The sequence below is a fragment of the Garra rufa genome, chromosome 11 (assembly GCF_049309525.1).
Source record: "Garra rufa chromosome 11, GarRuf1.0, whole genome shotgun sequence".
NCBI lineage: Eukaryota > Metazoa > Chordata > Actinopteri > Cypriniformes > Cyprinidae > Garra > Garra rufa.
Window position 1 is genome coordinate 19,090,284 of NC_133371.1, and position 26,084 is coordinate 19,116,367.

The following is a 26,084-nucleotide window of genomic DNA, read 5'->3' on the forward strand; positions in this document are numbered from 1 at the left end:
GCCATCAGAGTGATATTGCCACCGGGACAGACCAGTTATTCGTAAACCACTCAGAATACACTGAACCAAGATATGAGAGCATGTCTGTATCTCACTAAGTCACAAAGGAGGATGTATCAGAGATTCTGAGAACTGTTCAGGAGCTTAAGCGGGAAAATCAACAGCTTCAGTCTACCGTGCTAGATATGCAGAAACTGAGTATTAACACAGCATCTTTACTCCACCAAAGATCAGTACCTTTGTCACATGACAGAGCCCAGTCACAGGCAAGTTGAACCCCTTTACCTGATTATGGAGACTGGCCCCTGCCACCTCCACCTGTAGTGGATGATGACATCCTTCCTCCCGCCGTGGATGTGCCACCCCCACCTCCTAGACACGTATCTGCAGAAATTAGGGGCTAAAGACCAACCTCTCTCATGTCGTTCAACCCCAGAGTACTGTGAACCTGCGAGTTATTCCATAGCATCATCTCCACAACAGAGAATACGTAACTATCCACAGCCCAGGTACCCTCAAACAGCACCTAGCATGAGTCTGCCATACTACAGAGATACTGGGCAGCATCCATACTACCCTCAGCAATAAAGAATTTACAGAGGCCCTAAGCCCACTATCCCTGATTTCACTAAGGGAGACCCAAGGGAATTTGCACAACTGAAGGTCTCACTGGACAATCTTCTACCCCAGGATGCTACTGAGAGATTAAAATATCAAATTCTCTTAGAACACTTGAAGTTTGAGGATGCTCTTCTTATCGCAGACTAATACATCAATTCCGGTAGGCCTTACTCAGATACCATGGCCTCTCTTGCTAAGCAGTATAGGCAATCTCACCAGTTAGCCTTGCAGCGAATTGCGGACTTGATGGATGATCCTACTATCCGTAGTCATGATGCCAGAGGGGTTCAAGAGGTTTGCATTGAAAGACAGAGCACTGGTAGACATGCTGGACCAACTGGGGGACAGCGGCAGAGTTGAGCTTCAATGTGGCTCACATGTAACAAGGCTGTTGTCTAAGTTGCCCCATGACTTACGAGCCGAGTTCAAAAGGTATGTGTACCCCCTGAATGTTCACATTCCCACTCTTGTACACTTTGCGGACTGGCTTGAATATGAGCTGAAAATACAGGAGAGTGGTTTTGAGTTTCTTGGCGGAGAGAGAAAAGAATGCCCTGAGCAGAAGAGAGAAAGGCACAAATACTTAAAGTTCACCAAGACAGCGTCTAAATTTCATAGTGCAGACCCTGCTCCCAATACCACATCTTCAGGAGAGCCCAATTCAAGTGTGGCTAAACCTCAGGACAAACCAAAAATGTTTTGCCCCTACTGCACAAATACCCAGCATTACCTGAATCAGTGCCAGAATTTCAGCCAGCTCACCAAAGAACAGAAAACTAACTGGGTGAAAACCAACAAGAGGTGCTGGCGTTGTGGCCGAGCTCATCAGGCAGCGCAGTGCCGTTTAAAGACAATCTGCAAGGTATGTAAGGGCAAACATCTTGACACACTTCATGAGCTGAATTAAAGACCAGTCAGTGAGAACACTTGTCCTGTAAGCAATGCCAACGAGGTCCGGTACCTAGACCGACCATTAGGCTGCAGTCAAGTTCTGTTAAAAGTCACAAAAGTAATTCTGCGAAATGGAGAACATGCCCTTGAGACATTTGCACTCTTAGACGATGGCTCAGAACGCACCATCCTTTTGCAAGCAGCTGCGAAGGAACTGAAGCTACATGGCAAACCAGAAAATGTTGCTCTGAGAACTGTTAGGCAGGACATGAAAATCATTCATGGTACTTCAGTTTCCTTCACCATCTCTCCAGCCTGTCAGCCTCATAAAGTCTTCAAGATACACAAGGCATTTACTGCAGACCATTTGGGCCTTGCCGAACACACTTGCCCAGCTACCACCTTACAGCATAAATACAGACATCTCAGAGGATTGCCAATCCCTTCCTTTGACAATGTTCAGCCCCTTCTTCTAATCGACTATCCCTACTTAGTTACTCCGATTGAGCCTGTACGCCTGGGACCTCCTGGTGGACCAGCAGCAGTGAAGACACGACTAGGCTGGACAGTCCAAGGGCCTGCTAAGCTTGTGCAACATCAAATTTTGACCCAGCAGTGTCTCAACATATCAATCCGTTCACCTTCCAATGAGCTGTTCAGACACATCGAGAGACTCTGGCAACTTGATGTATTGCCCTACAGGAGTGAGAAACTCGCCACCAGATCCAAACAAGATCAAGAGGCTATCTACCTGTTAGAGGCAAAGACAACTCAAATCTATGTCAATGGGACACAACGCTATGCCACACCTCTCTTAAGAGTTAAGGACATGCCCAAGTTACACGTTACAAAGCAAGCTGTGATGCAGAATCTACGCAGCACCGAAACTCGTCTGGCTAAAGATCCTATAAAGTCAGAAGCTTACCAAGCTGAGATTCAGAGACTTAAACAGGCCGGTTATGTGGTTGAAGTACCAGAACAGAAACTAACAGAGGAAGATCAAGAATCATGGTTCATTCCCCACCATATGGTGAGCCATAATGGTAAAAACAGAGTTGTTTTTAATTGCTCTTTCTCATACAGGGGCAAGAACCTGAACGACCTGCTTCTGCCTGGACCAGCTCTGGGGCCCTCCTTACTTGGTGTATTGCTGCGCTTCCGGGAGCATGCTGTAGCCTTTAGTAGCGACATAAAGGGCATGTTCCATCAAGTAAGATTACTGCCTGAGAATAATCCCCTTCTTCGATTCTTATGGCGTGATCTGAAGAGAGAGGAACTCCCTACTAGTCTATGAGTGGCAAGTGCTCCCATTCGGGACTACCTGCAGTCCGTGTTGTGCAACATATGCATTACAGAAGACCGTGATTGATCACAGTAACCCAGAAGACAATGTTCGCCACTCCCTTGAAAGGTGTTTTTATGTAGATAACTGTCTACAGAGTGTTGCAACAACTGATGAGGCTAAAGTGCTGGTGAACACACTGATGAATCTGTTGGCAGAAGGAAGATTTGAACTCCAGCAATGGACATGCAACTTCCCTAATGTCATCGGTCATCTGCCAAAGGAAGCCAGATCACAAAGCAGTGAGCTTTGGCTTAATCAAACTGAATCAGATCCTCAAGAACTTGCATTAGGATTACGTTGGATGTGTCAGAGAAAGAGCTAAAGAGCTTACTTTGAACATTGATTCCTTTGTACTGTGGACTGATTCCACTACAGTCCTGACTTGGCTTCAGTCGGAGTCCTGCCGTTACAAGGGATTCGTGGGCACCAGAATTGCCGAAATACAGGAACTTAAAAGTGCACACACCTAGCGGTATGTGGAATCAACCAATAACCCAGCTGACTACATTACCCGTGGGAAGACTCTGCAGGAACTAGCCACAGACAAAACATGGAGACAAGGACCAGAATATCTCTGGCAGCCTCCCTGCTACTGGTCCATTACCCCCGACATAAGTGCATTGGAGAATCCTGCTGATTTTAAGAAGTCTACTTTCTGTAGTCACATAACGGTTGTTGATGTTCAGTCCTTGCCTGACCCACAACAGTTTGGTAGCTTTAAAGCCTTAGTCGAAGCAACAGCACTTCACCACGGGGCGGCAGGTAAAGAAGGAGACCCTTCAGCTGAGGATCATCAATCAGCAGAAAGAGACATTTTAAGGAAGGTTCAAACTGACAGCTTTCCAGATGACTTCGACTGTCTAGTCGCAGGTAAACCAGTGCCGTCCTCTAGCCCGCTAATAACTTTGGCACCCGAGTACGACAACTCAGTGGGACTCATCCGAGTTGGTGGGAGACTGCGCCGCAGTCAACAACCGGATGCAGACATTATTCACCCAATAGTTCTAGATCCATCCAACAAAATAACCAAACTTCTCATCCAGGACATAGACAAAGAGCTTCATCACCCTGGCTCAGAACGGCTCTTTGCAGAGATACGCCGTAAATATTGGATTTTACGTGGTAGAGAAGCAGTTAAACGGCAACAACACTCATGCCCTGACTGCCAAAGGTGGCGAGCTAAACCAACAGTGCCTCAGATGGCAGGTCTCCCTCAGGCCAGGCTGCAGATATTCCATCCACCATTCTTCTCAACAGGAATGGACTGTTTTGGCCCCTTTAGTGTTTAAATTGGTAGACGAAGTGAGAAACGTTGGGGCATCTTGTTTAAATGCTTGACAACCCGTGCTGTCCACATCGACCTTTTAAGTAGCCTTGATACTGATTCATTTCTGATTGCTCTAAGACGCTTCACATCCCGCCGAGGCAAACCTTCAGAGTTACTGTCAGATCAAGGCACAAACTTTAAAGGGGGAGAAAGGGAGCTCCAAGAGTCATTTAAAGCATTGTGACCTACCCTGCAGGTAGAGCTTGCCAAACAGCAAATTCAATTCAGATTCAATCCTCCCAGTAGTCCCCATTTTGGAGGAGTGTGGGAACGGGAGATTAGATCTATCAAGTCTGCCCTGTACTCCACTTTACAAGGGCAAAGCATGACAGAGGAAGTCTTCCGTTCTCATTGAAATAGAAGGAATTCTAAATTCTAAACCTCTGGGTTACGTGTCCACAGACATTGCCGACCCCAACCCAGTGACTCCAAACCTTCTTCTCATGGGGCGGCTGGATCCGTCACTCCCACAGACAGTTTATCATGAAACAGAGCTCCTAAGCCGTCGTAGGTGGAGGCATTCTCAAGTGCTTGCCGATCAGTTCTGGACACACTTTACAAAATACTACCTGCCCAACCTACAAACTCGTGGTAAATTGCAGAAGGATAAGGACCAAGTGCATCCAGACATGATCGTTATGATTGTGGACACACAGTTACCTAGAGCTCTCTGGCCAGTAGGAAAGATCACTCAGGTCTTCCCTGGGGCTGACGGACGAATCAGAACTGCTGAGGTTAGAATTAAGGACAGAACATATGTCAGACCCGTAGCACGCCCTTTGACTGTGCAAATTTGGGGCGGCTGTTGCAAAGGGCTCTGTATTCTAACACTTTAGATAATAGAGTTATACTGCTACAGTTTTCTTGCTGAGTGCTGGACTATTCAATGACTATGGACTGTTACTGCCCCCTTGAGGAAATACAGAGTATACAAAATGTGCTGAAAGTGCATCATAAGCAGTGTTAGTTGTTGCTACGAATCGGTAGAGTGTGGAGTTCACGAGAGTTTCCTCATTTCCTAAAGTTTGGTGTTATTTAATCGTGTGCGTGCATCTAAAAGTAAGTTTCTATGTTCATTGATCATATTTAGCATGTTGTTTATGTGTTATTACCATAATTATGTTTCGTTGAGTTATTTAACTAATACGGCCTGTATGACTAATCAATCCATGTGTATATACGATCGTCTTGGATGATTATAATTTTTTTATATGGTTCTTTCTTATTGTTTACATTAAGCAGAAGTATATTTGTGCCTTATTAAGTGTATTTACATGGTATTTAGAAGATTTGACAGGATTGTTGAATACGCTAAGAAATGCTTAGTCATTCGGTTATGCACGAGCTATTAGGGCTAGGGCTGTCGCGACAACCGCAATATCGCAATACCGCGGTATTGACGTGCATAACCGCAGAGGAATGCAACAACCGCAGCAACCATGATATTTTCCTGTTTTCTTTTTTCCTAAGGATTTGCCCTTCTCACTTAATGCCTGTGTGCTGAATATTAAATTAGTAATAAGTTAGTAATGATAACATAATGTGTTTATTATGAGGCTCAGTAGATATGCACTTAACAAGCCTAAACAAACAACGAATGAGAGAGATCGACTGAGCTTGTGCGATTACCTGCGTCTGTCTTTCAGATCGAGTCAGGTATGTATGTGAAACTAGCTTGTCATGTCCAAGGAAAATGAAATCTCTGTCTTCGATGCTCTGCTGGTCAGCTGAGCCTTTAAAAGTGGCGATTAAAGTTAAAATGATTTCAACATCGTGTTTCATTACGTCTCTCTTTGAATAAATAAGCGTTTTTGAACGTGTAGTTGAATGAACGGTTTAAAGACTTACTCAAAGATAGTCTCTTGCCTCCATCTTGTGGCGTAACAAGGAAACTGCAGTGACTGACAGCTCGCCTAGAACACGCAGGTGAAATACTGACAGAAATTCTCTTGTCCAGTCAGACTCGAGGGTGTGCGCTAACTGTTATATACACGAAGATTTCAGATGCAAAGCCCCTAAGTATGTCTGACAATTTTCTTAAAAATTTTAATTTCTTTCAGGCTAGGTTTCTATGTAAGTACTGTTTACTTCACTTCATGTATAAACGCGATTTGGTTTCGGTTTATTGATTTCTGAATATGACCTTACATTGTAACAGCCTACACACAATTTTATATATATATATATATATATATATATATATATATATATATTGTGGCGGGAGTCCCGAGCTACAATCAGCGTCGCCCTGGCAACACACGACCGGCACCTGGGATCCATCAGCACAGAGCCAATCGTCACCGGAAACCTCCCTTTTTAAGCAGACTGCTCAGGACAGACAAGTGAGAACGATCTCCACTGAAGCTCGGCACTTACATGCTTTCTCTGTTGCTTACCTCGCAGATTCGCCGTGACGATTGGCTTCCCGCTGCTTGGATCCTTTCCCACTGGGACGACCGCACTTCCTGCACTCATCCCTCACCGGCTACAATCACGAGAAGCACCCCTGGAAGAGAAGAGCACCTGCACCGAGCACCCACGACGCCGACTGCCTACTCACCCGTATAATTTTCACCATTTTGTTTAATAAACTCACCCTCCGGGGCTCAACACAGTCTTTGTCCTGTCGTGCTGTTCTCCGCCCGGCCACAATATATATATATATATATATATATATATGGCGGTAATACCGCATACCGCGCTACTGAGCCACTCCAAATTACCGCAATGGAAATTCCTTAACTGCGACAGCCCTAATTAGGGCGACGTCAGTAGTACAACCGGCCGCGGGTTCGAGCCCCGGCCTGACCAAAGTTGAATAACTTGTGGATAAGGTGTTTAAAGTGAAGAATATTACTTCTGAATATGTTTAATGTCTTTCTGATTATTAATATTGTTAATGTTTGCTAGTGTTTATTGTATTTAATGTTATTATAATGCTGATATACTGATATATTATTCTTTTCTGTTTGTAGAACCACAGACACCCACATATTTGCATATGCTACTGCAAATAAATCTTCTGTGAACCAAGAAGCATCTTCGTTGCGTTTTGACCAGACGTACCACAGTGATTAATTCAACCCGAACCACATTAATAACTCCAGAACACTGACTGCTTTTAATATAAGCTGTTTTTAGACTAACAACAAAGTTTTACGTTCTGAAACTTACAGGATGTTTTTTTTTTTTATAGTACAATGTATATTTGTATGTATGTTTTAATTTTATAGTACTAATACATTAAAAGATCAAGGGAATTTTGGCTATAAGTACATCTCAGAACACAAAATTATTTACAAATTTATTTTATGACCCCTTTAAAGTGTTTTTTTTTTTTTTTTCATAAATGTATGATCTTATTGTGAATAAATTGTTTTAACCCTCATGTGGTGTTCAAAATCCTATTACACCTATGGTGTTCCCGGTCAAAAATGACAGGCCTATAAAAAATAGCTTATAAATCACTCATTTCACCACATTTTCACCCAATCTTGGATTCAATCTTTTTGTCAACTTGTTTTCTGTCAATTAGGACTGGTTTTATATTTCTATTTGCATCTAATTAATTGTGGGCCTCATTTATCTGAGAGTAGGCATCTCATTTTTTAAGTAAAAAAATAATTATTTTTGAATAATTTTGGAAATATTAAAAAAATATGAAAAAATATTGGTTCTGTTGATCACACTAGTCTACTTTAATGGTTCACCAGGAAGTTTGTTTTGAAAAACTTTTATTTTGTAAAAAATGGCACATAGTCACACTTGTGGTGTTCCCGGTCAAAAATGACAGGCCTATAAAAAAAAAATTGCTTATAAATCACTCATTTAACCACATTTAACCACATTTTCACCCAATCTTGGATTCAATCTTTGTATCAACTTGTTTTCTTTCATTAAGGACTGGTTTTATGTTTAATTTTCAAACAGTTCAATTGTAGGAGTCATTTATCCGAGCTTATGCACCTCTATTTTTGAGTGAAAAAAGCATTATTTGTTAATAATTTTGGCAATATTGAGAAAAATATTTTAAAAAACTGCACTGTTGATCACACTAGTCTACTTTAATGTTTAACTGAAATGATTTTATTTTGTATAAAATGGCACAGTGTCACACTTGTGGTGTTCATGCTCAAAAATGACCGGCCATTAAAAAGTTAATGTAGAAGATCACAAAACACAGCACTTATATTTTGCAATGCTTTTATTTTGAGAAAAGGGGTGCACAGTAACACTTGTGCTGTTCCTTGACAAATCTAACCATTGTGACATACAAGAAAGAACACATTAACGCTGTCATATAGAGAACACAAATCAAACACTTTTTCCAGTTTTCCAAATTATGAACTAACCAAAACGACAAACACCAGGTCTCTGTGTAAACTCATGCAAATGACTAACAAAAGCATTTTTTAAAAAAAATTATCACTGTGAAAAAGAATGTTTCTTTCAGAAAATAGTTTGTGTGTGTGTGTGTGTGTGTGTGTGTGTGTGTACCTGGTATTCATCACGTTTCGGGGACCAAATGTCCCCACAAGGATAGGAATACCAGTAGATTTTGACCTTGTGGGGACATTTCTCAGGTCCCCATGAGGAAACAGGCTTATAAATCATGCACAATGAGTTTTTTTGATGAAGTAAAAGTATGCACAATCTCCTGTGAGGGCTAGGTTTAGGTGTAGGGCCATAGAAAGTACGGTTTGTACAGTATAAAAACCATTACGCCTATGGAATGTCCCCATAAAACATGTAAACCCAACAGCTATTTTGTGTAGGCTGGTCATTTTTGACCGGGAACACCACAAGTGTGACTCTGTGTCATTTTGTACAAAATAAAAGCATTTCAAAAGAAATTTCCTGGTTAAACATTAAAGTAGACTAGTGTGATCAACAGTGCAATTTATTTTCATATTTTTCTCAATATTGCCAAAATTATTAACAAATAATGCTTATTTCACTCAAAAACTGAGGTGCATAAGCTCGGATAAATGACTCCTACAATTAAACTGTTTGAAAATTGAATACAAAACCAGTCCTAATTGAAAGAAAACAAGTTGATAAAAAGATTGAATCCAATTTTTGGGGATAATATAGCATAACGAGGGATTTATAAGCTATTTTGTGTAGGCCTGTCATTTTTGACCGGGAACACCATAGGTGTAACAAGGTGAAAAAAAACAACACAAAAAAAGTAAAAAAATTAAAATAAAAAATGTGGACAAGTTGTTATAGTCTCTGTGAACAAAGTCACTAAGTTTCAGTTCAATGCGATAACATTAACTAGTATTTTCAGGAAAAAGAAAATCTTCTCCAGTCAAAAATGACATGAACACCACATGAGGGTTAATTTAATAATTTTAATTCATCAGCATAGGTTTGCAGTGGAATTTAAACAACCACCAGTATGAATGAAGCAAATTTGCTTGGGGAGTAAATGGGTTTACAGTTAATAAAAAGTGACTCAAGATCAGGAGAACAGTACTACTGAATGACTGTTACATCATTACACTATCCACTAATAGTATAAAAACAGATTTCTCTTCTTTTTTCTATGTGCCGATCCGCTATTAACCCATTTGTGCCCAATTTGTTTCTAAATGGTTCCATGAATATAGTCGTGTTAATAGCGTCCTATGTGAACATGTTCTACATTTATTTTCCCCAGGTTTTTGTTTTGAGAATTGTATTTTAATGTGTGGCAACTCTAGTTGCCAGTGGGAAAATATGTTGAATGCACCTCTTCAATGTCAAATTTGAATAGGAAGAAAACATTTGGCATCAAACTCGAAATTTTCAACATCCTGCTGAAAAAAAAAAAAAAAAAACTGCTAAAAACAGCCTAAGCTTGTTGGCTGGTCTTAGCTGGTTTAAGCTGGAAGTAAGTGATTTTAGCTGGTCTCCCAGTCTGGCTAGGCTGGCCAGGCTGGTTTTAGCTGGTTGTTCCAGCTGGTTTTCCAACCAGACCAGCTAAGGAAGGGGGCAAAACCCCTCTAAAACAAGCCTGCTGACCAGCTATGACCAGCCTGCAACACCAGGCTGGATGACCAGCTAAAACCAGCCTAAGATGGCTGGCTGGTCTTAGCTGGATTTAGCTGGTCTCCCAGCCTGACCAGCTAAGAAAGTGTCCAAAACCCCTCTAAAACCAGCCTGCTGAACAGCTAAGACCAAGCTGGATGACCAGCTAAAACCAGCCCAATCTGGTTGGCTGATCTTAGCTGGTTAAAGCTGGAAGTAGCTGGTTTTAGCTGATCTCCCAGCCTGTCTGGTTTTAGCTAGTTGTTCCAGCTGGTCTCCCTGTCTGACCAGCTAAGAAAAGGTAGAAAACCCCTCTAAAACCAGCCTGCTGACCAGCTATGACCAGCTAAGACCAGCTGGTTTTAACTGTTTTTTTTTTTTTTTTTGTTTTTTTTTCAGCAGGGAAGACCAGTCTTCATAAACAAATTTATTATGTAAATGCAAATTTAAAAAAGGTGCATCTAGCTTATAATCACTTGAATATGAAAACACAACAGACAACAAATCCATTTGTCTTAAAGTTGTAAAACATAGTGCAGAACAAAGTGCAGCCATTAATTTGCCCCAACAGGGCATAGTGTATCAAAAAGTTAAATGAAAATAAATAAATATATATGCACATTTTATAAAAAAAAAAATGTGAGTGATGGTTGCCATGACAAAACTCGGCACTAGGCACTAATAGTAACCCTAAATGTGTTAGCATCATGCATTAACTATGAATGCTGTGATCGACCTGTGAGACTCAATTTTTTCTTGTGTGAGCTTTCCTTTTGAAGCCAGGGAGAATGGTGTCTCACACGCAACATTTTGCGGCGTTGTCGGCTCATGTGCCGGCTAATGAAGGGCACTCAGCATTTGGCACTCGGGATGCACAATGAATCAAACAGTGCATTCTTTTATTTAGATGTGGTGAACCAACCACAGATGTTTAGACATGTCGCCCGTGACACCTTGCTTGCAACATATTAGTTTGTTACAATAATTACACTTAGCTTTGTCTTCAGTTTTTACAAAGTGTGGCGGTTTTTACAAAGTGTAGCCACACTTTTGAACGCTTCCTGCAATCCATCTTGTAGACTGATGTTTACATTACCACATAAGGTCCTGGCAGATTGGCAGATGAAAAAATGCACCCAGGAATCGATACGAGGAATCGAAATTTAAATTTTATAACCAGTATCCGATTCCAGAATCGCAATCGATTTTCGATTCCCAACCCTAGTTATAAGTGCCATCTCAATATATTTTTACAGCTCCTTTCTTAGCAGCTCTGTCAAGAACAGGTCGATTTTGGCCCGTCTAATTAATATTCATGAGCCTTCTGATTGCCCTGTTGTTTTCTGATAATAATCATAAAAACTGTTATGCCACACATTTGTTTATTTTTTATTACCATCTTGTGGCAGTTTAGTATAACAACAAAGAACATTGATAATTGTGAGCTATTTCCTTAGTGGTCAATTTAGACCATGTGACCCTTAGGTTAAAGATTAACCAGAAAGTAATCGCAGTGTTCCAGATTCTCTCCATGCGATTGTCCAAGATGTTTCTTTACTCTGTTTCCTTTGTATATATATATATATATATACACACACTTTTACAAAAAAGAAAATAATGAGAACGGAAGACTATTTCAACTTTACTCTTGCATCTGCCCCTTTCCTGACTTGACTGTTAGCTATCTGTCAGTTTTGCGTAGAAGAAACACGTATCTAAGACAGAACAACAACAGCTCTATTAATACATTTATTATAACATTATTCTTTGCACAGCAAGGCTGCATTTATTTGTACATTAAAAAACACATGCCTGCTTCGAGAAGGGGGTCCTAAACATGGCCAAAGAATATTATTTTACTTCTTATCTATATATTTTTTTCTTCTTATCTTTCTTTTTATCTATTTTATTAATTTTAAGTTAAATTATGCTTTGCTGGAAGGTTATGTCTACTAGAATGTTAAACATGTTCAGTGTTAAGCAAATATTTAATTTTTTTGAAAAGCAAGACAAAACTGTAAAAAGTAAATTTTGGCTATTTAATTTATGCAATGGTGAAAAAAAAAGAAAAGCAAAATACATGGGGGAAAAAAAAGAAAATCGGTGTTCAATAATTGTAATTTATTAATAATTGTAACACAGTAAGTTCTGTGTGAAGGCAAACACATCCCAAGATTGATTCCGAGAAAGATCCCGGGTTGGGGACCTAGTAAGGGGTTGCAGTCCCAGAACGAGTGCTGTGTAAACAAAAGCCAGTACCAATGCCATGAAGGCTGTGTTGTAGTGATGATGCACATTATCGTGCAACTTTTCACGGCGAAAAAATATGTGCAAACTGGAACAAACTGGTAATCCGGGTAATCAGTTCCTTACAATCCATGCTGAATCGCAGATCATTTGCCAGTTTAGTTTAGAGCAATGTACGCGTTGCATTACACATCACATCCAAACGTCACGTCTTTACGGGATCTTTAAGAGTTGTGTGTAAAGCAGGCACAGATTCCGGAAAATCACTGTATGAATGAACCAAATCAAACAGTTGCGGAACAAATCATGGGACACATTATCAGTGTATTTTCTGGAATTGCTGTGTGAAAGAAACTAAAGTTGACTTGCCACTGGTCAATTATATTAATGTTGTTCAGAAGCCTGTGCAATGATGTAGTTTCCATTAATTAAACAGCGTTTTCTCGACTTGTTTCTGTGTTGTTGTTGCTCAGCAATGGCATGGACGCAATGTTGTCTAGGGGTTTGGCAAAAGGAGGGTGGGATTGTGGTTGGTGCTCAGGGTGGTGACTGAAGGCGGTGACTGAGTAATTCGGACATCACATTTTTACGGAAGTCACTCCGGCTCATGAAAAGGCAAAGCTACTTTATGCAGGCTGTGTGCATTTTACTGTGGATTGACTGTTTTGAAACTTATATGGTAGTTACCATAGTCCCTAGACCTCAGTTATGAAAAAAGCCAGGAAATTTCAGTTTTGACAATATGGGACCTTTAAACGAGCTGTTAGAATGATTAGCATGTTGCTAGCATGATGCTACCGTGTTTTTAACATGAAAGTAACATGAGTAGCATGATGCTAGCAACAGTATATGTTTCCCCATATATGTGTACTTACAAGTCATTTGCCCACCATCAACTATAGTTGCCGCTTGGACTTTTGACTATGTATACAAAAAACTGTATACCTCTTGTAAGATTTGTTTTGTTTGTCTAGAGACCTTCTCTAGCTTGTTCTCCCTCTTATTCTTTAACTTTGGATGCTGGTTATTTCAATGACTGACTTGTTGCACACCAGTCTGTTGTTGTGGGGACATTTCCACACCCCAAAATGTGACGCTGAACGAAGCGAACTGTGATTGGTTGTTTGACATGTTGGTCAAATGGCCTTATGGGTGGCCTTGGCCAATGAAAGCTGCCATGGATTCCAGACCTTCAGCCGTCAGTCTGAAGGTCTGGCTATGCGAGACTAACAGGCCTGCTACTAGAAAGCGTACTACTAGACTGCTTCACTGTCTTGGAACAGAAGCCCAGCAAAGCCTTTATACCCTTCCAAATGTGGGTACGACATATAACTCTGCCCCGAAAGTTAATACTATTGTGGAAGGACACAAATTTCGCCAAAGGGAGCAACGGCATGATTAAAACATTTAGCAAAATGTGGCTGCTTTCCATGATATGGTTTCTTTATGTGCATTTAGTGACAAAGAAGAAGTAAATACTGCGAAATCAAATTGTTTAGAAAGTGCATAGCAGCCAAATTCAAAAACGTTTATTGCTTGAAGCAGATTTAACTATACAAAAAAAAAGCTTTACAAATCGCAAATCAGCTTGAAAATGCAATGGCCAATGCTAGTGAGTTCGAAAAACTTGCCGAACTATCAGTACAGAGACTGCACGTGATGAAAAAAAAAAGAAGCAAGCGCACATACGTGTACACAATTAAAGCTACAGAGTCCGATGAGAGTACAGTCTGAACGCAGATGCTATTGTTCATGCGGCAAAATGGTACATTTTGCAAAAGTATGTTCAACACGGAAACAAGAGATAAGAGAAAGTCTCTGAACTGACTGCCCTGTACATGACTAGCACATCTCCAGCAACAAACAAAATTTTGTGTAATGTCTAAATGAGCACATTGTCAGGTACTACAATGCAGGACCTGATTGTGGATACAGGACCCTCTGTATCTTTATTGCCAGAGCGTATATACAGACACTTCTTTTCTGAATTGCCTCTGAAACATGCTGTGTCTTGTCACATTAGGGTAACCTTCATGTGTTGGGATGCATCAACACTCAGGCAATGCATGGACAAAGTACCCGCTACATTCTATATTGTGGCAAGTGTTAATATCTTCCTTGAATCTGTGTATAAAGGGAAACACAGTACTCACTGCCAAAGAATCTGTGTTTGAGGCGGCAACATTCCACAGCAATGTTGCACCCATGCAACATAAATTGCGTTTATTACCGTTTTCTGTGAGGGATGCTGTGTCGACAGAACTGAACCTTTTGCTAGCAGAAGACGTTATTGAAAGAGTAGATGCTTCACCCTGGGTATCATCTATTGCAGTGACCCAGAAGAAATCAGGAGATATCAGAATGTGCGTGGATCTCAGGGAACTGAACAAGGCAATTGTTGTGGACAGTTACCCCATTCCACACATTGAAGAACTGTATTTGCGGCTGAGAGGTGCAGTGCTGTTTTTCACAATTGATCTTGCAAATGTCTACCATTAGGTCCCCTTACCTGAAGATAACAGAGACCTTACTGTCTTTCATTAAGGGTCTCTTCCATTACAAAAGAGATTTCTTGCAAACGTACAGAGCTACCCCTCACACCACTACAGGAACGTCTCCTTTTGAGCTTTTGTTCGGAAGAAAGATGAGAACAAAGTTGTCAATCCTCATGCCATGTGACATAACTTCTTCTACAAGGGAACTGAGAACAAGTAAAGAAGAAACCGCTAAAAATGAAAGTGTACCTGGATACAAAATGGAAAGCAAAAATAAAAAAACCCTGCAAATGTTATGAAATGAACCTCAAAATTCAGTGACCCTATGCAGATTATCAGAAGAGGAACGTACAGCTACGAACTGAATGACGGACTGACATGAGATGTGACTCATCTGGCACCATTGCATACAAATCTCAAGTCAGGGGAACAACCAAGTTTCGCCTCAACAACAAAAAGGGTTGATAGACCAATAGAAGGACAGCATGTCAGAAAGAAGCCAATGTGGCTGAAGGACTATGTAACGTAAACCTTGATAATAAGATTGAACCAAGATATGTTTTAGATTAAGTCAAACTGTTCTAGTATTCACATACATGTACTTGTTGTATATGCTTGATAAATAAGACATTGTTCAGTAAATTGGTGAAGTATAAAAGAGAAAATAAACTAAGATATAGTAATCCCTGAACTACTAGGTCTTTTATTGATGCTTATATTACTGTACATTTCTCACTGAAGTACAGGTGTTATTGTTAAGTTAGCAGGAGATGTTGTGTTCAATTATAAATCCTGTTGTTTAAGAAGTGCCCCTTAAGAAGTGTTGTGTAAGGGATTGTTATGCATGCATGTTAGTGAAGGATATGAATGTTTTGTTGTGCAGTGCTTCAGTAAACAGATGAACGTAAGATACGTGTGTTCTTTTTCTGATTTATGCTGGTGACACTGCATAAATAAAGTCAAAAGGAGCAAAAGAAGGCGATTTATGGATGCCGAAGAGGTATTAGAAGCACTAAATGGCATGAGTGATGAAGAGTCTGATGGTAAGTTATGCGTCCTGTGTTGGCTCAGCATCTGACGTCTCCTCTGACAGCTGATCTCATATTTAGATGTTTTAGCCTAAAGTTACTCATATTGTGCAAACTTCGGATTGAGTATTTAATTTTTGTTTTGCTGTTTCAATTGTTTATTGTTCGCTACTGTATTGCTATTTATTTTAGTCTGCTCGTTTCCTGAAAAAAAAATCCCATCTATGATGTAATATTTTTTTATAACCCAAAATTTATTGGTGTTGTTCTCTTATTCAAATTATAAATAAAACAAATTAATAATTATTTAGGTGAAGCTGTGCGACCGAATTTGTCATTGCATCATCCTGTGCAGTGTGGTAAATTATTATTGCGCATTATTGTCTATAGGCTATTTTAGTAATTTAAATAACATAAGTTATCTTAATATATTGATTAACAGCTTTTAATTATAATATTACACCACCTAAATATGTAGTTACTTCCTTTTAATTCTCTTGGTCAGTGCAGGCTTGTTTAGCTTATATTGACTGTTATGAAAATATAAAAAGAATTCCAAGATGTCTTTCAAAAAGAGTAGATGTGACCCTCGGCATCCTGGACAAATTTGTCCATTAGCCTCTGACCATCATGGCCTCCTAACAATCCCCGTATATACTGATTCGCTTCATCCCTCTGTCTCCTCTCCACCAATAAGCTGGTGTGTGGTGAGCATTCTGGCGCGCTATGGCTGCCGTTGGATCATCCATGTGGATGCTGCACACTGGTGGTGGATGAGGAGATAACCCGCACAATGTAAAGTACTTTGAGTGCTTAGAAAAGCGGTATATAAAATGTGATTTATTATTATTATTATTTCTAAAATGCCTCATTCAAACATGCCCCCACAAATCTACATCCCTGTGTGGGAAGATTTGCAACGTCATATGACCCCTTTAAGCCAAACTCAGAAGGTGTGACCTTGCTAGATGACCTCTCTACTCTATGACCCTCCTCGGCTCTCTTCGCCTGCACTCATTCAACTGCCAAGGCAATGCAGGTATTGGACGTTTATGAAATGGTGCTAATGGTTTCTGCTCAGGTGGTTAATTAAGTCCTTTCTATAGCTTCATTCTCTAGGTTCTAATTGTTGCATTCATTCAATTCTACTCCCCTTCTCCTATGTATGTACAGTATGTATGCATGAGTCTTTGTTTAGACTAATAAACATGATTTAGGTTAATAAAACTGTGTGCACAATACATATGAGTTCTCTGGTTCCGATCCTGCTTGCAGATCAATATCACAGTACATTTAGTACTGCAAGAAAGTTATTTTCTGTATTCTCTGTATTTTGTAACAGTAACAGTAAACTGTGTTAGCAGCTATGCTAGCTTAGTCATATCAGTTGAGCACTACTTAAGCACTCTTTGTTTTTTAATACAGAACAACTGCAGATTAAGTGCTTACCACGGGTCGAGAGAAATGATCTTCAGCCAAACCCAGATCCATTGCTCGGTCTGAACTTTGAGTTTTGGATTCTGAGGAAAAGATCTCCGACCTCACCTCTGTGGACACATGATATTGATTCAGATCACACACTGATCTTTCCTTGAGCAAGAACTCTTATTTTTCACTGAACACCTACATGAAAATCAACTGAACATCAGCATAAAATCTGTGTGCCACGGCGTGCAATCATTAACAAAAGGAATGTGCAAACAGTGGTTAAGTGTTTTTGAGTTGTACAACTCGGTAATAATCAACTAACTGTAAAAAGTCATAAATTTAAAATAAAATTTAATGAATAGAATTTAATAATAAAATAAAATTTCATTTTAACATGTTTGATGTTTATGCTAAATATACAGACATTGTGTTATGAGGATACAGCAGCGAAATTTACAAAGCAAAAATATTACACAAGCCAAACAAGAACGTAATGCAGTCTGTTAAAGAGTGATATTGTGAGAATGCAGAAAAAAGTTATATTTGTTTGACATAGAGACTAGATTTGTAAGTCATTATTTAGTATGCACAAATTTCATAGTAAGCTGTATAAGAACTGTATTGTGTACAGTAAGGGAAGAACGTATTTGATCCCTTCAGTCTATTTTAATGGTAGGTTTATTTTAACAGTGAGAGACAAAATAACAACAAACAAATCCAGAAAAACACATTTAAAAAAAGTTATTAATTATTTTGCATTTTAATGAGTGAAATAAGTATTTGATCCCCTATCAATCAGTAAGATTTTTGGCTCCCAGGTGTCTTTTATATAGCTCAGATTAGGAGCACTCTCTTAAAGGGAGCTTAATCTCAGCTTGTTACCTTTATAAAAGACTCCTGTCCACAGAACCAATCAATCAGATTCCAAACTCTCTACCATGGCCAAGACCAAAGAGCTGTCCAAGGATGCAGGGACAATATTGTAGACCTACACAAGGCTGGAATGGGCTACAAGACAATCGCCAAGCAGTTTAGTGAGAAGGTGACAACAGTTGGTGCAATTATTCACACATGGAAGAAACACAAAATAACTGTCAATCTACCTCGGTCTGGGGCTCCATGCAAGATCTCACCTTGTGAAGTTCTAATGGTCATGAGAACGGTGAGGAATCAGCCCAGAACTACATGGGAGCATCTTGTCAATGATCTCAATTCAGCTGGGACCAACAAAACAATTGGTAACACGCTATACCATAAAGGACTAAAATCCTGCAGCGCCCGCAAGGTCCCCCTGCTTAAGAAAGCACATGTACAGGCCCATTTGAAATTTGGCAGTGAACATTTGAATGATTCAGAGGAGAACTAGGTGAAAGTGTTGTGGTCAGATGAGTCCAAAATTAAGCTCTTTGGCATCAACTCAACTCGCTGTGTTTGGAGGAGGAGGAATGCTGCCACAATGATCCCAGAAACACCACCCCCACTGTCAAACATTGAGGTGGATACATTATGCTTTGGGGGTGTTTTTCTGCTAAGGGGACAGGACAACTGCACTGCATCAAAGGGACGATGGACAGGGCCATGTACTGTCAGGGCCAGGGCATTGAAATTAAGTCATGGATGGGTATTCCAGCACGACAATGACCCAAAACACATGGCCAAGGCAAAAAAGGAGTGCTCAAGAAGAAGCGCAATAAAGTCTTGGAATGGCCTAGCCAGTCTCCAGACCTTAATCCTAAAGAAAATCTGTGGAGGGAGCTGAAGGGCCGAGTTGCCAAAGGTCATCCTCAAAACCTTAATGACTTGGAGAGGATCTGCAAAGAGTAGTGGGACAAAATCCCTCCTTAGGTGTGTGCAAACCTGGTGGCCAACTACAAGAAACGTCTGACCTCTGTGATTGCCAACAAGGGTTTTGCCACCAAGTACTAAGTCATGTTTATTTATATCAATTTATATTATGAAATGTGTTTTCCAGGATTTTTTTGTAGTATTTCTTTGTCAGTGGGCAAACATACAAAATCAGCAAATCATTTTTTACCTCACTGTATGTATAAAACAGACCTTTTACCATTATATGCAAAAGTATACAATGTAGCATAAGTATGTCAAGTGCATACAGTGTGTAATGTTGTATTCCTCCAAAAAGTCAGCAATAAATGAACAGAAAGTGAACATAAACTAAGAAATAAACAAAAAAGTTAATTACACCAGGAGGCGCTTTTAGTAATAAAAATAAAAGCTTTCAAATTTCTCACATGAAATTGCTCTCATAGAGTCAAAGACTGCAGAAACATCAGTAAAGCGGGAACATATAAAACACTGCAAACAAATCTAAGCTAGGGACACATTTCTTTTAAATAAATAAAGTACATTTTGTCATTTTTTTTAAAAGTTATATTAGTTATACATAAGTCTTGGACTAACCTGCGTAGACGTCAGAGAACAGCATGTTGTCACATACACCTGTTACAGAGAATGTCAAATGTGCCAACTGAGACTGAGTCTTTATGTCTTGTTGTAAATGTGCACATTTACTGTTCAGTCCAGGAACTGATACAACAGTCACCACTTCTGTTATCTAGTTCCAGTTCTCTATAACAGTCTCACATCCATGTATACCTAATTTTCTTAAAGGTATAGACATGCATTTTGTCATTCTTTTACTTTTTCTGAATAAAATAAGAGTGGTGCTTAACCATGCAAAACATGCTGCCAAAATGTTGATAGGTGGTTGTTTCCAATGACTTTGCTATGTAGAACCTTGTTTGCTATATAGCAGGTGTACTTGGTGCTTGCATACTGACAGTTCACTCTTAGAAGTAAAGGTTCCATTAGGGTATTTTTACAGTGATGCCTTAGAAGAACCATTTAGGTTCCCAAACGAACTTTTAAGTGAACAGTTCTTTAAAAAATATCTTAGGAGGGTACAGAGTCACTTGTGTTATTCTGGTTCTTTTGTATTCATGGCAAGGACAATAACTACAACTATACAATAATTTTAATTCTGTGAGAATTTGAATCCACACAACAGCTTTAACAATAATGACAAAGAAAGGCTATCACTGAAATCACTGAATATTTGAATTGGAACCATGCATATTTCAATTTCAATTTACATCATGTGACAGACAAATTCTCTCATTCACAAGACATATCGTTACCTGTAAAAAAACATATATATTGGCCTTCAGGAGAGGAGTAGTACATATTTATATGTTTAATAAAAATTGGCACACCATGTTTTGGAGGATCCTTCCCCTCAGTGCTGCTGTCGATCTCTCTCCTGTCAAAGGGATTGACATGACCCTGACGAAAACGAGCAAGTCTTTCATTGTATTCCATGACACTGGTCACATCTGTAGAAAAGAGAAACATGATAAATTTGTAAAATAACACAACTAAAAAGATAGTTCAACCAAAAATTTAAATTCTGTCATCATTTCAAAAATATATCCAAGTTTCATTTCTTAAGTATTGTCCCTTGAGAATATATACTAAAATGGTTGCTGAAATGTGAGGGGTGTACTCACTTTTGTGAGATACTGTAATTCATTCCTTGGACAACTTAATTAGTTCCTACGATTTATTAATTTATCAATTTTTTAATATCAGGGAACAAATTTATAAGTTATGGACGACTTCTTAATTCATTGCAACAGAATATTTTGTTTCCCACCTGCATATTTACTACAGTAAGAGATACGAAAACATGGATTGAAAGTGAATAACAAGAAAATAAACCTAAAATCATGACAGTCCACTACATGAATAGCTAATCCAATCGCACGTGAATAAATGCAAGTATTCCCTAAAAACACCCAGTAAAGACACTAATGCGGTCAGGACCGTGGCGCCGGCTTCCTCTGAAATATGTGACCCTGGACCACAAAACCAGTCATAAGGTTAACTTTTACAAAACTGAGATGTATACATCATATGAAAGCTTATATTTGGCCGAGATACATCTATTTGAAAATCAGGAATGTGAGGGTGCAAAAAAATCAAAATAATGAGAAAATCACCTTTAAAGTTGACCAAATTAGGTTCTTAACAATGCATATTACTAATCAAAAATTACATTTTAATATATATACAGTAGGAATTTTACAAAAAAATCTATATGGAACATGATCTTTACTTAATTTCCTAATGATTTTTGGCATAAAATAAAAATCAATAATTTTGACCCATACAATGTATTTTTGGCTATTGCTACAAATATACCCCAGCGACTTAAGACTGGTTTTCTGGTCCAGAGTCACATATGATTGCGCCCGAGACCGCTTTGTAGCGCACCCCAGAGAGGATGCCGACAGAGACAGAAATGGCGCCTGTTCATGCGCGAGAGCATGTCAGGGGAGGCGTGAACAGTTGTAATATAATAATTAGGGCTGTCAAAATTAACGCGTTAACGCAAATTCATTTTAACGGCACTAATTTTATTAACGCGCGATTAACACAGTGCGCATTTTCTGTTCGACCCACTACCTAGCCCAGTGGTTCTCAACAGGGGGGGCCCGGAGAGATCGGAAGGGGGGCGCAAATTGTTTGCAAGAAAAAACAGACAAGGCTTTATTTGGGTACTGGGTGTATTTTATTGCGCTTCACATTTCATGTAGAACAGATATTCTAAACCGATGGGCCACCAGAGTGCCGCGAAATATCTTAAAATTAATTTAAATATTACCCTAAAATTGTTTAATTTCATTATTAATGTTTTAAATGAAAATGATCAAAGCACGGTCTCTCTCGTGTTCTGTGATTGATTGCTTTGGACTCGACGCATCAAGTTTCATCGCACTGTTAAATACAGACTGAACGGCAGCTCAAAACTTTCAACCGCTGCACAAAACTTCATTTTAGAGTCCTGCAAGGGACATATTTTTAGTACCGCACCCGTAAGTTTCTGTCCTGCTCCCGCAGAAATGTTATTTCGTCCTACTCCCGTCCCGCGAACCTGCTCCTACGTCCCGATCTAAATCAAATTATTCGAGATACTTGCTTTAAAGACGTCTGAAACAAATAATTTCCCATATGCGCTTTGAAGTTGAACGTTCTAAATCAAATGATTCGTGATCCGATTGGAGCGCTTCGAAACCGTGAATCTTTTTGTGACACAGTAGTTTACTGATTCGGAGTTTCCAAAAAGCTCCGTTGATACTGTCATGCCCCATGGAAAGGAAAAAAAAATAAGAAAGGAAATAAATAAGAGAGGGGTGTTTTTTGTTTCGTTTCTACAGTACAGCGCGATCCACTTATGTTTGTAAGGGTAGTAATGCGATACCGCGCACGTCATGAATCAGGAAGCAGATCGCTATGCGGTAGTCAGTTACAGCAGTCTGCGAGCCCTCTTCGTCTTTTGCTCCTCGAGCGATCGCCTTTTCCTTTTCCCTCTTTGCTAAAGCAACGTCTGTGAGTATTTCATATTATGTATTATTAAAATAGCGTCTATCTTCGTTTTTGTAAGAGTATTGGAACGGCAAAGTTAACTTTACGTTTACTACTGCCAATTGTTTACTAGCTCAATTGCGTATATCATACAGACCACCGCTGTGTAAATAATCTGTGCTATTTTCTCTGCTACTTGTATTTAGATTTAATATTAATACACATCTCATTTGTATTGTATTGCAGTTTCACAATATTCTCAGTAAACTTTATGGAAATGAATCATCTGTGTCCTGGAGTTTATTGGGAGTGTTTAAGCTGAATGGAGCATAGTCCATGACAGTGAAAAGACGGCGATGCAGCTAACAACGGTCACAAGGAACGCCATCTTACGGAGCAGTTAAATACTTAGGGAAGCAGACGCCCCCTCTTCAGCGCTCGGCTAGCGCCGGCTCTGTGGCTAAGTAATAGTATCCTTTTCTTATCATTGTCAACATAGTGAGTTGCAATGGCACAACGAAGCAATAGTAAAAAAGGCAATGAAGATATCCAGTCTGAGACCGTGTGTTCAAGAAGCAGTCGTTCAGCTGGTACATCGTCCAGCTCAAAGATTAGTATGGCTGTCGCCATGGCAAAGGCTAAAGCTGAAGCAGCACAAGCTATGCAGCACACACGCAGTAGGAAATCGAACTTAAAATAGAGCAAGCTCATGTTCAAGCTAATCTTGATGCATTAAATGATGAAAAAGAAAGGGATGCTGCCATAGCAGAGGCTAATGCCCTCGTGGCCGGTCTATAAGATATGGGGTTTGAAGTATGCAGCAAAGCCAGCAGCCAGGTGCCTCAATCGGTCAAAGACCAGCGAGTTGCCGCTTACGTGTCGGCACAAGCCAGCCTATGCAGCAGAGGTTTATCTGTTAGAAGAGGTAGCGATCACGCTTCTCCAACGCTGCATCTTCCGCATTCTCAGCCTAATGATGATATTTTTTCAACGCCTCACCCACTGAGCAGTCAAAATCAAGCTGCAGAGCTACAACCAAGTGCTTAACTCTTGTTCAGTTCTTAAGCGTGGTGGAAGTCGTTCGCATCAGGATGTCAAAGCGGATCCCTCTCCTCCAGCGCGCACACACACTCACAAAACACCTTATGGAGCTAGCTATGATCATTCTACGTCCACGGGAGATCTCATCAAATATCTAACTCGTAGCAGCCTGGTGACTTCAGGGCTAACCGCATACGATGACCAGCCAATGAACTATTGGGCTTGGAAAACATCGTTCTTGAATGATATTGCTGATCTTGACTTGTCTGCTGCAGGAGAACTCGACCTCCTTACCAAGTGTCTAGGAAAGGAGTCAACAGAACAAGTAAGAAGAATTAAAACAGTCAACATTAAGGATCCAGCAATTGGAATGTGCATGGCATGGGAACGCCTCGACGAAGTATATGGCTCTCCAGAGGCTGTCGAGCAGGCTTTGTTTAATAAGCTAGAGAACTTTCCAAAGGTTACAATGAAGGATCCACGAAGACTCAGGGATCTGGCATACTTGTTGTCGGAGCTTCAAGCAGCTAAGGAAGACAGCTACCTTGCAGGCTTGTCGTATTTAGATACTTCCAGAGGTATTAGGCTTATTATCGAGAAACTTCCATACAACTTACAAGAAAAGTGGCTCTACCTTGGCACGAGATACAAACAAGAACATTTTAGTAGTTTTCCACCTTTCTCTGTGTTGGTAGACTTCATCGCCACGGAAGCAAGGGCCCGCACTGACCCAAGTTTTATTTTTTTTACGCAAGCTCCAGCTGAGAGACAGAGTAAGTGGGAGAAACCTACTAAGACATCAGTATACGTTCACAAGACACAGGTCTCAGGAACTGCTAAGGCAGAGTGTGGAGAAAGTACGGAACGTATCGATCCCAACAAACACTGCCCTCTACATAGGAAGCCTCACCCTCTGAAGAGCATAAATGATCGCAAACAGCTTCTGAAAGAGCATTACATCTGCTTTCGCTGTTGCTCCTTCACAGACCATCTCGCAAAGAATTGCACTGCTGAGATAAAATGTACAGAGTGTGGGAGTGCAACTCATGTGACAGCACTTCATCCCTACCCACCCACATGGAAATCTAAGTCATCTCCTTCCACTTTGGAGGATGGCGGAGAGGAAGACAAAGCAGAAATCCAGGAGGTTAAGTCGACGTGCACTCAAGAATGTGGTGAAGGATTGAGTGCCAGGACATGTGCTAAGATCTGCCTTGTCAGTGTGTTCCCTAACGACTGCAGGAAAGAGTCCAAGAGAATGTACGCCATACTAGACGAACAGAGCAATCGCTCCCTGGCACGGTCAGTTCTTTGAGATTTTTAAGATCTCTGGAGGTTCCTACTCATATACCCTCAAGACCTGCGCGGGGTGTTCAGAGACGGCGGGGAGGAGAGCCAGCAGTTACCCTGTGGAGTCGGTGGACAAGAAAATGAGCATTCATCTGCCTACTCTCCTGGAGTGCAACCAGATCCCTAACGTTCGCACTGAGATCCCTACGCCGGAAGCAGCTTACCATCATGTCCACCAAAGACGCATCGCTGACAAGATTCCACCTTTAGATCCGGATGCCAAAATTCTCCTCTTACTGGGCAGAGACATCTTACAAGTACACAAAGTCCGAGAACAGATAAGCGGCCCAGGAGATGCACCTTTTGCGCAAAGGCTCGATCTAGGATGGGTCGTCATAGGTGATGTGTGTCTGGGAGGTGCTCACAGAACACAAGAGGTGAGAAGCTGCAAAACAGCCATTTTAGAGAACGGTCGTACAAGTTATCTTCAACCATGCAACAACCAGATCAGAGTGAAAGAGTTGTTTAGTCAAGCGGCTAGATCTCAGCATCATCCAGCACCAACCTCAATCCGTGGTTCCATGACGTCCAGTGGAGATTGCTCAGGGCAGACTGTCTTCGCTCATTCTCCCAACGACCATCGACTCGCTCCATCCATGGAGGATCTAGAGTTTCTGAAGATAATGGAAGCTGGGTGCTATCAGGACAGTTCCAAAAGTTGGGTTGCACCTTTACCCTTTCGGACACCGAGACAGAGGCTGCCTAACAACAGGAAACAGGTTTTCGACCGTCTTGTTTCGCTCCAACGCTCATTGGAAAAACGAAGGCACACGCTGAAGTCGCCCCGCCAGTGCAGCCCGGACAAGAGTGTTGGTACCTACCCCTGTTCGGTGTGTATCATCCAAAGAAACCGGATAGAATTTGTGTGGTCTTCGATAGCAGTGCATCATATGAAGGAGTGTCGCTCAACG

General features: G+C 40.5%; 1 protein-coding gene across 1 annotated transcript in view; it reads right to left on the bottom strand.

Annotated features, from left to right (window-relative positions):
- Positions 1-20,744, bottom strand: part of LOC141345254 (differentially expressed in FDCP 8 homolog) — a 44,359-nt gene extending 23,615 nt beyond the window's left edge. The window contains exons 1-3 of the mRNA XM_073850137.1: positions 20,631-20,744; positions 19,819-19,857; positions 17,419-17,516 (exon numbers count right to left, since the gene is read on the bottom strand). Coding sequence (XP_073706238.1) covers positions 17,419-17,516; positions 19,819-19,857; positions 20,631-20,736 — 243 coding nt within the window. The 5' untranslated portion in view covers positions 20,737-20,744. The remainder of the gene's footprint in view (positions 1-17,418; positions 17,517-19,818; positions 19,858-20,630) is intronic.
- Between the last annotated feature and the right edge of the window lie 5,340 nt (positions 20,745-26,084).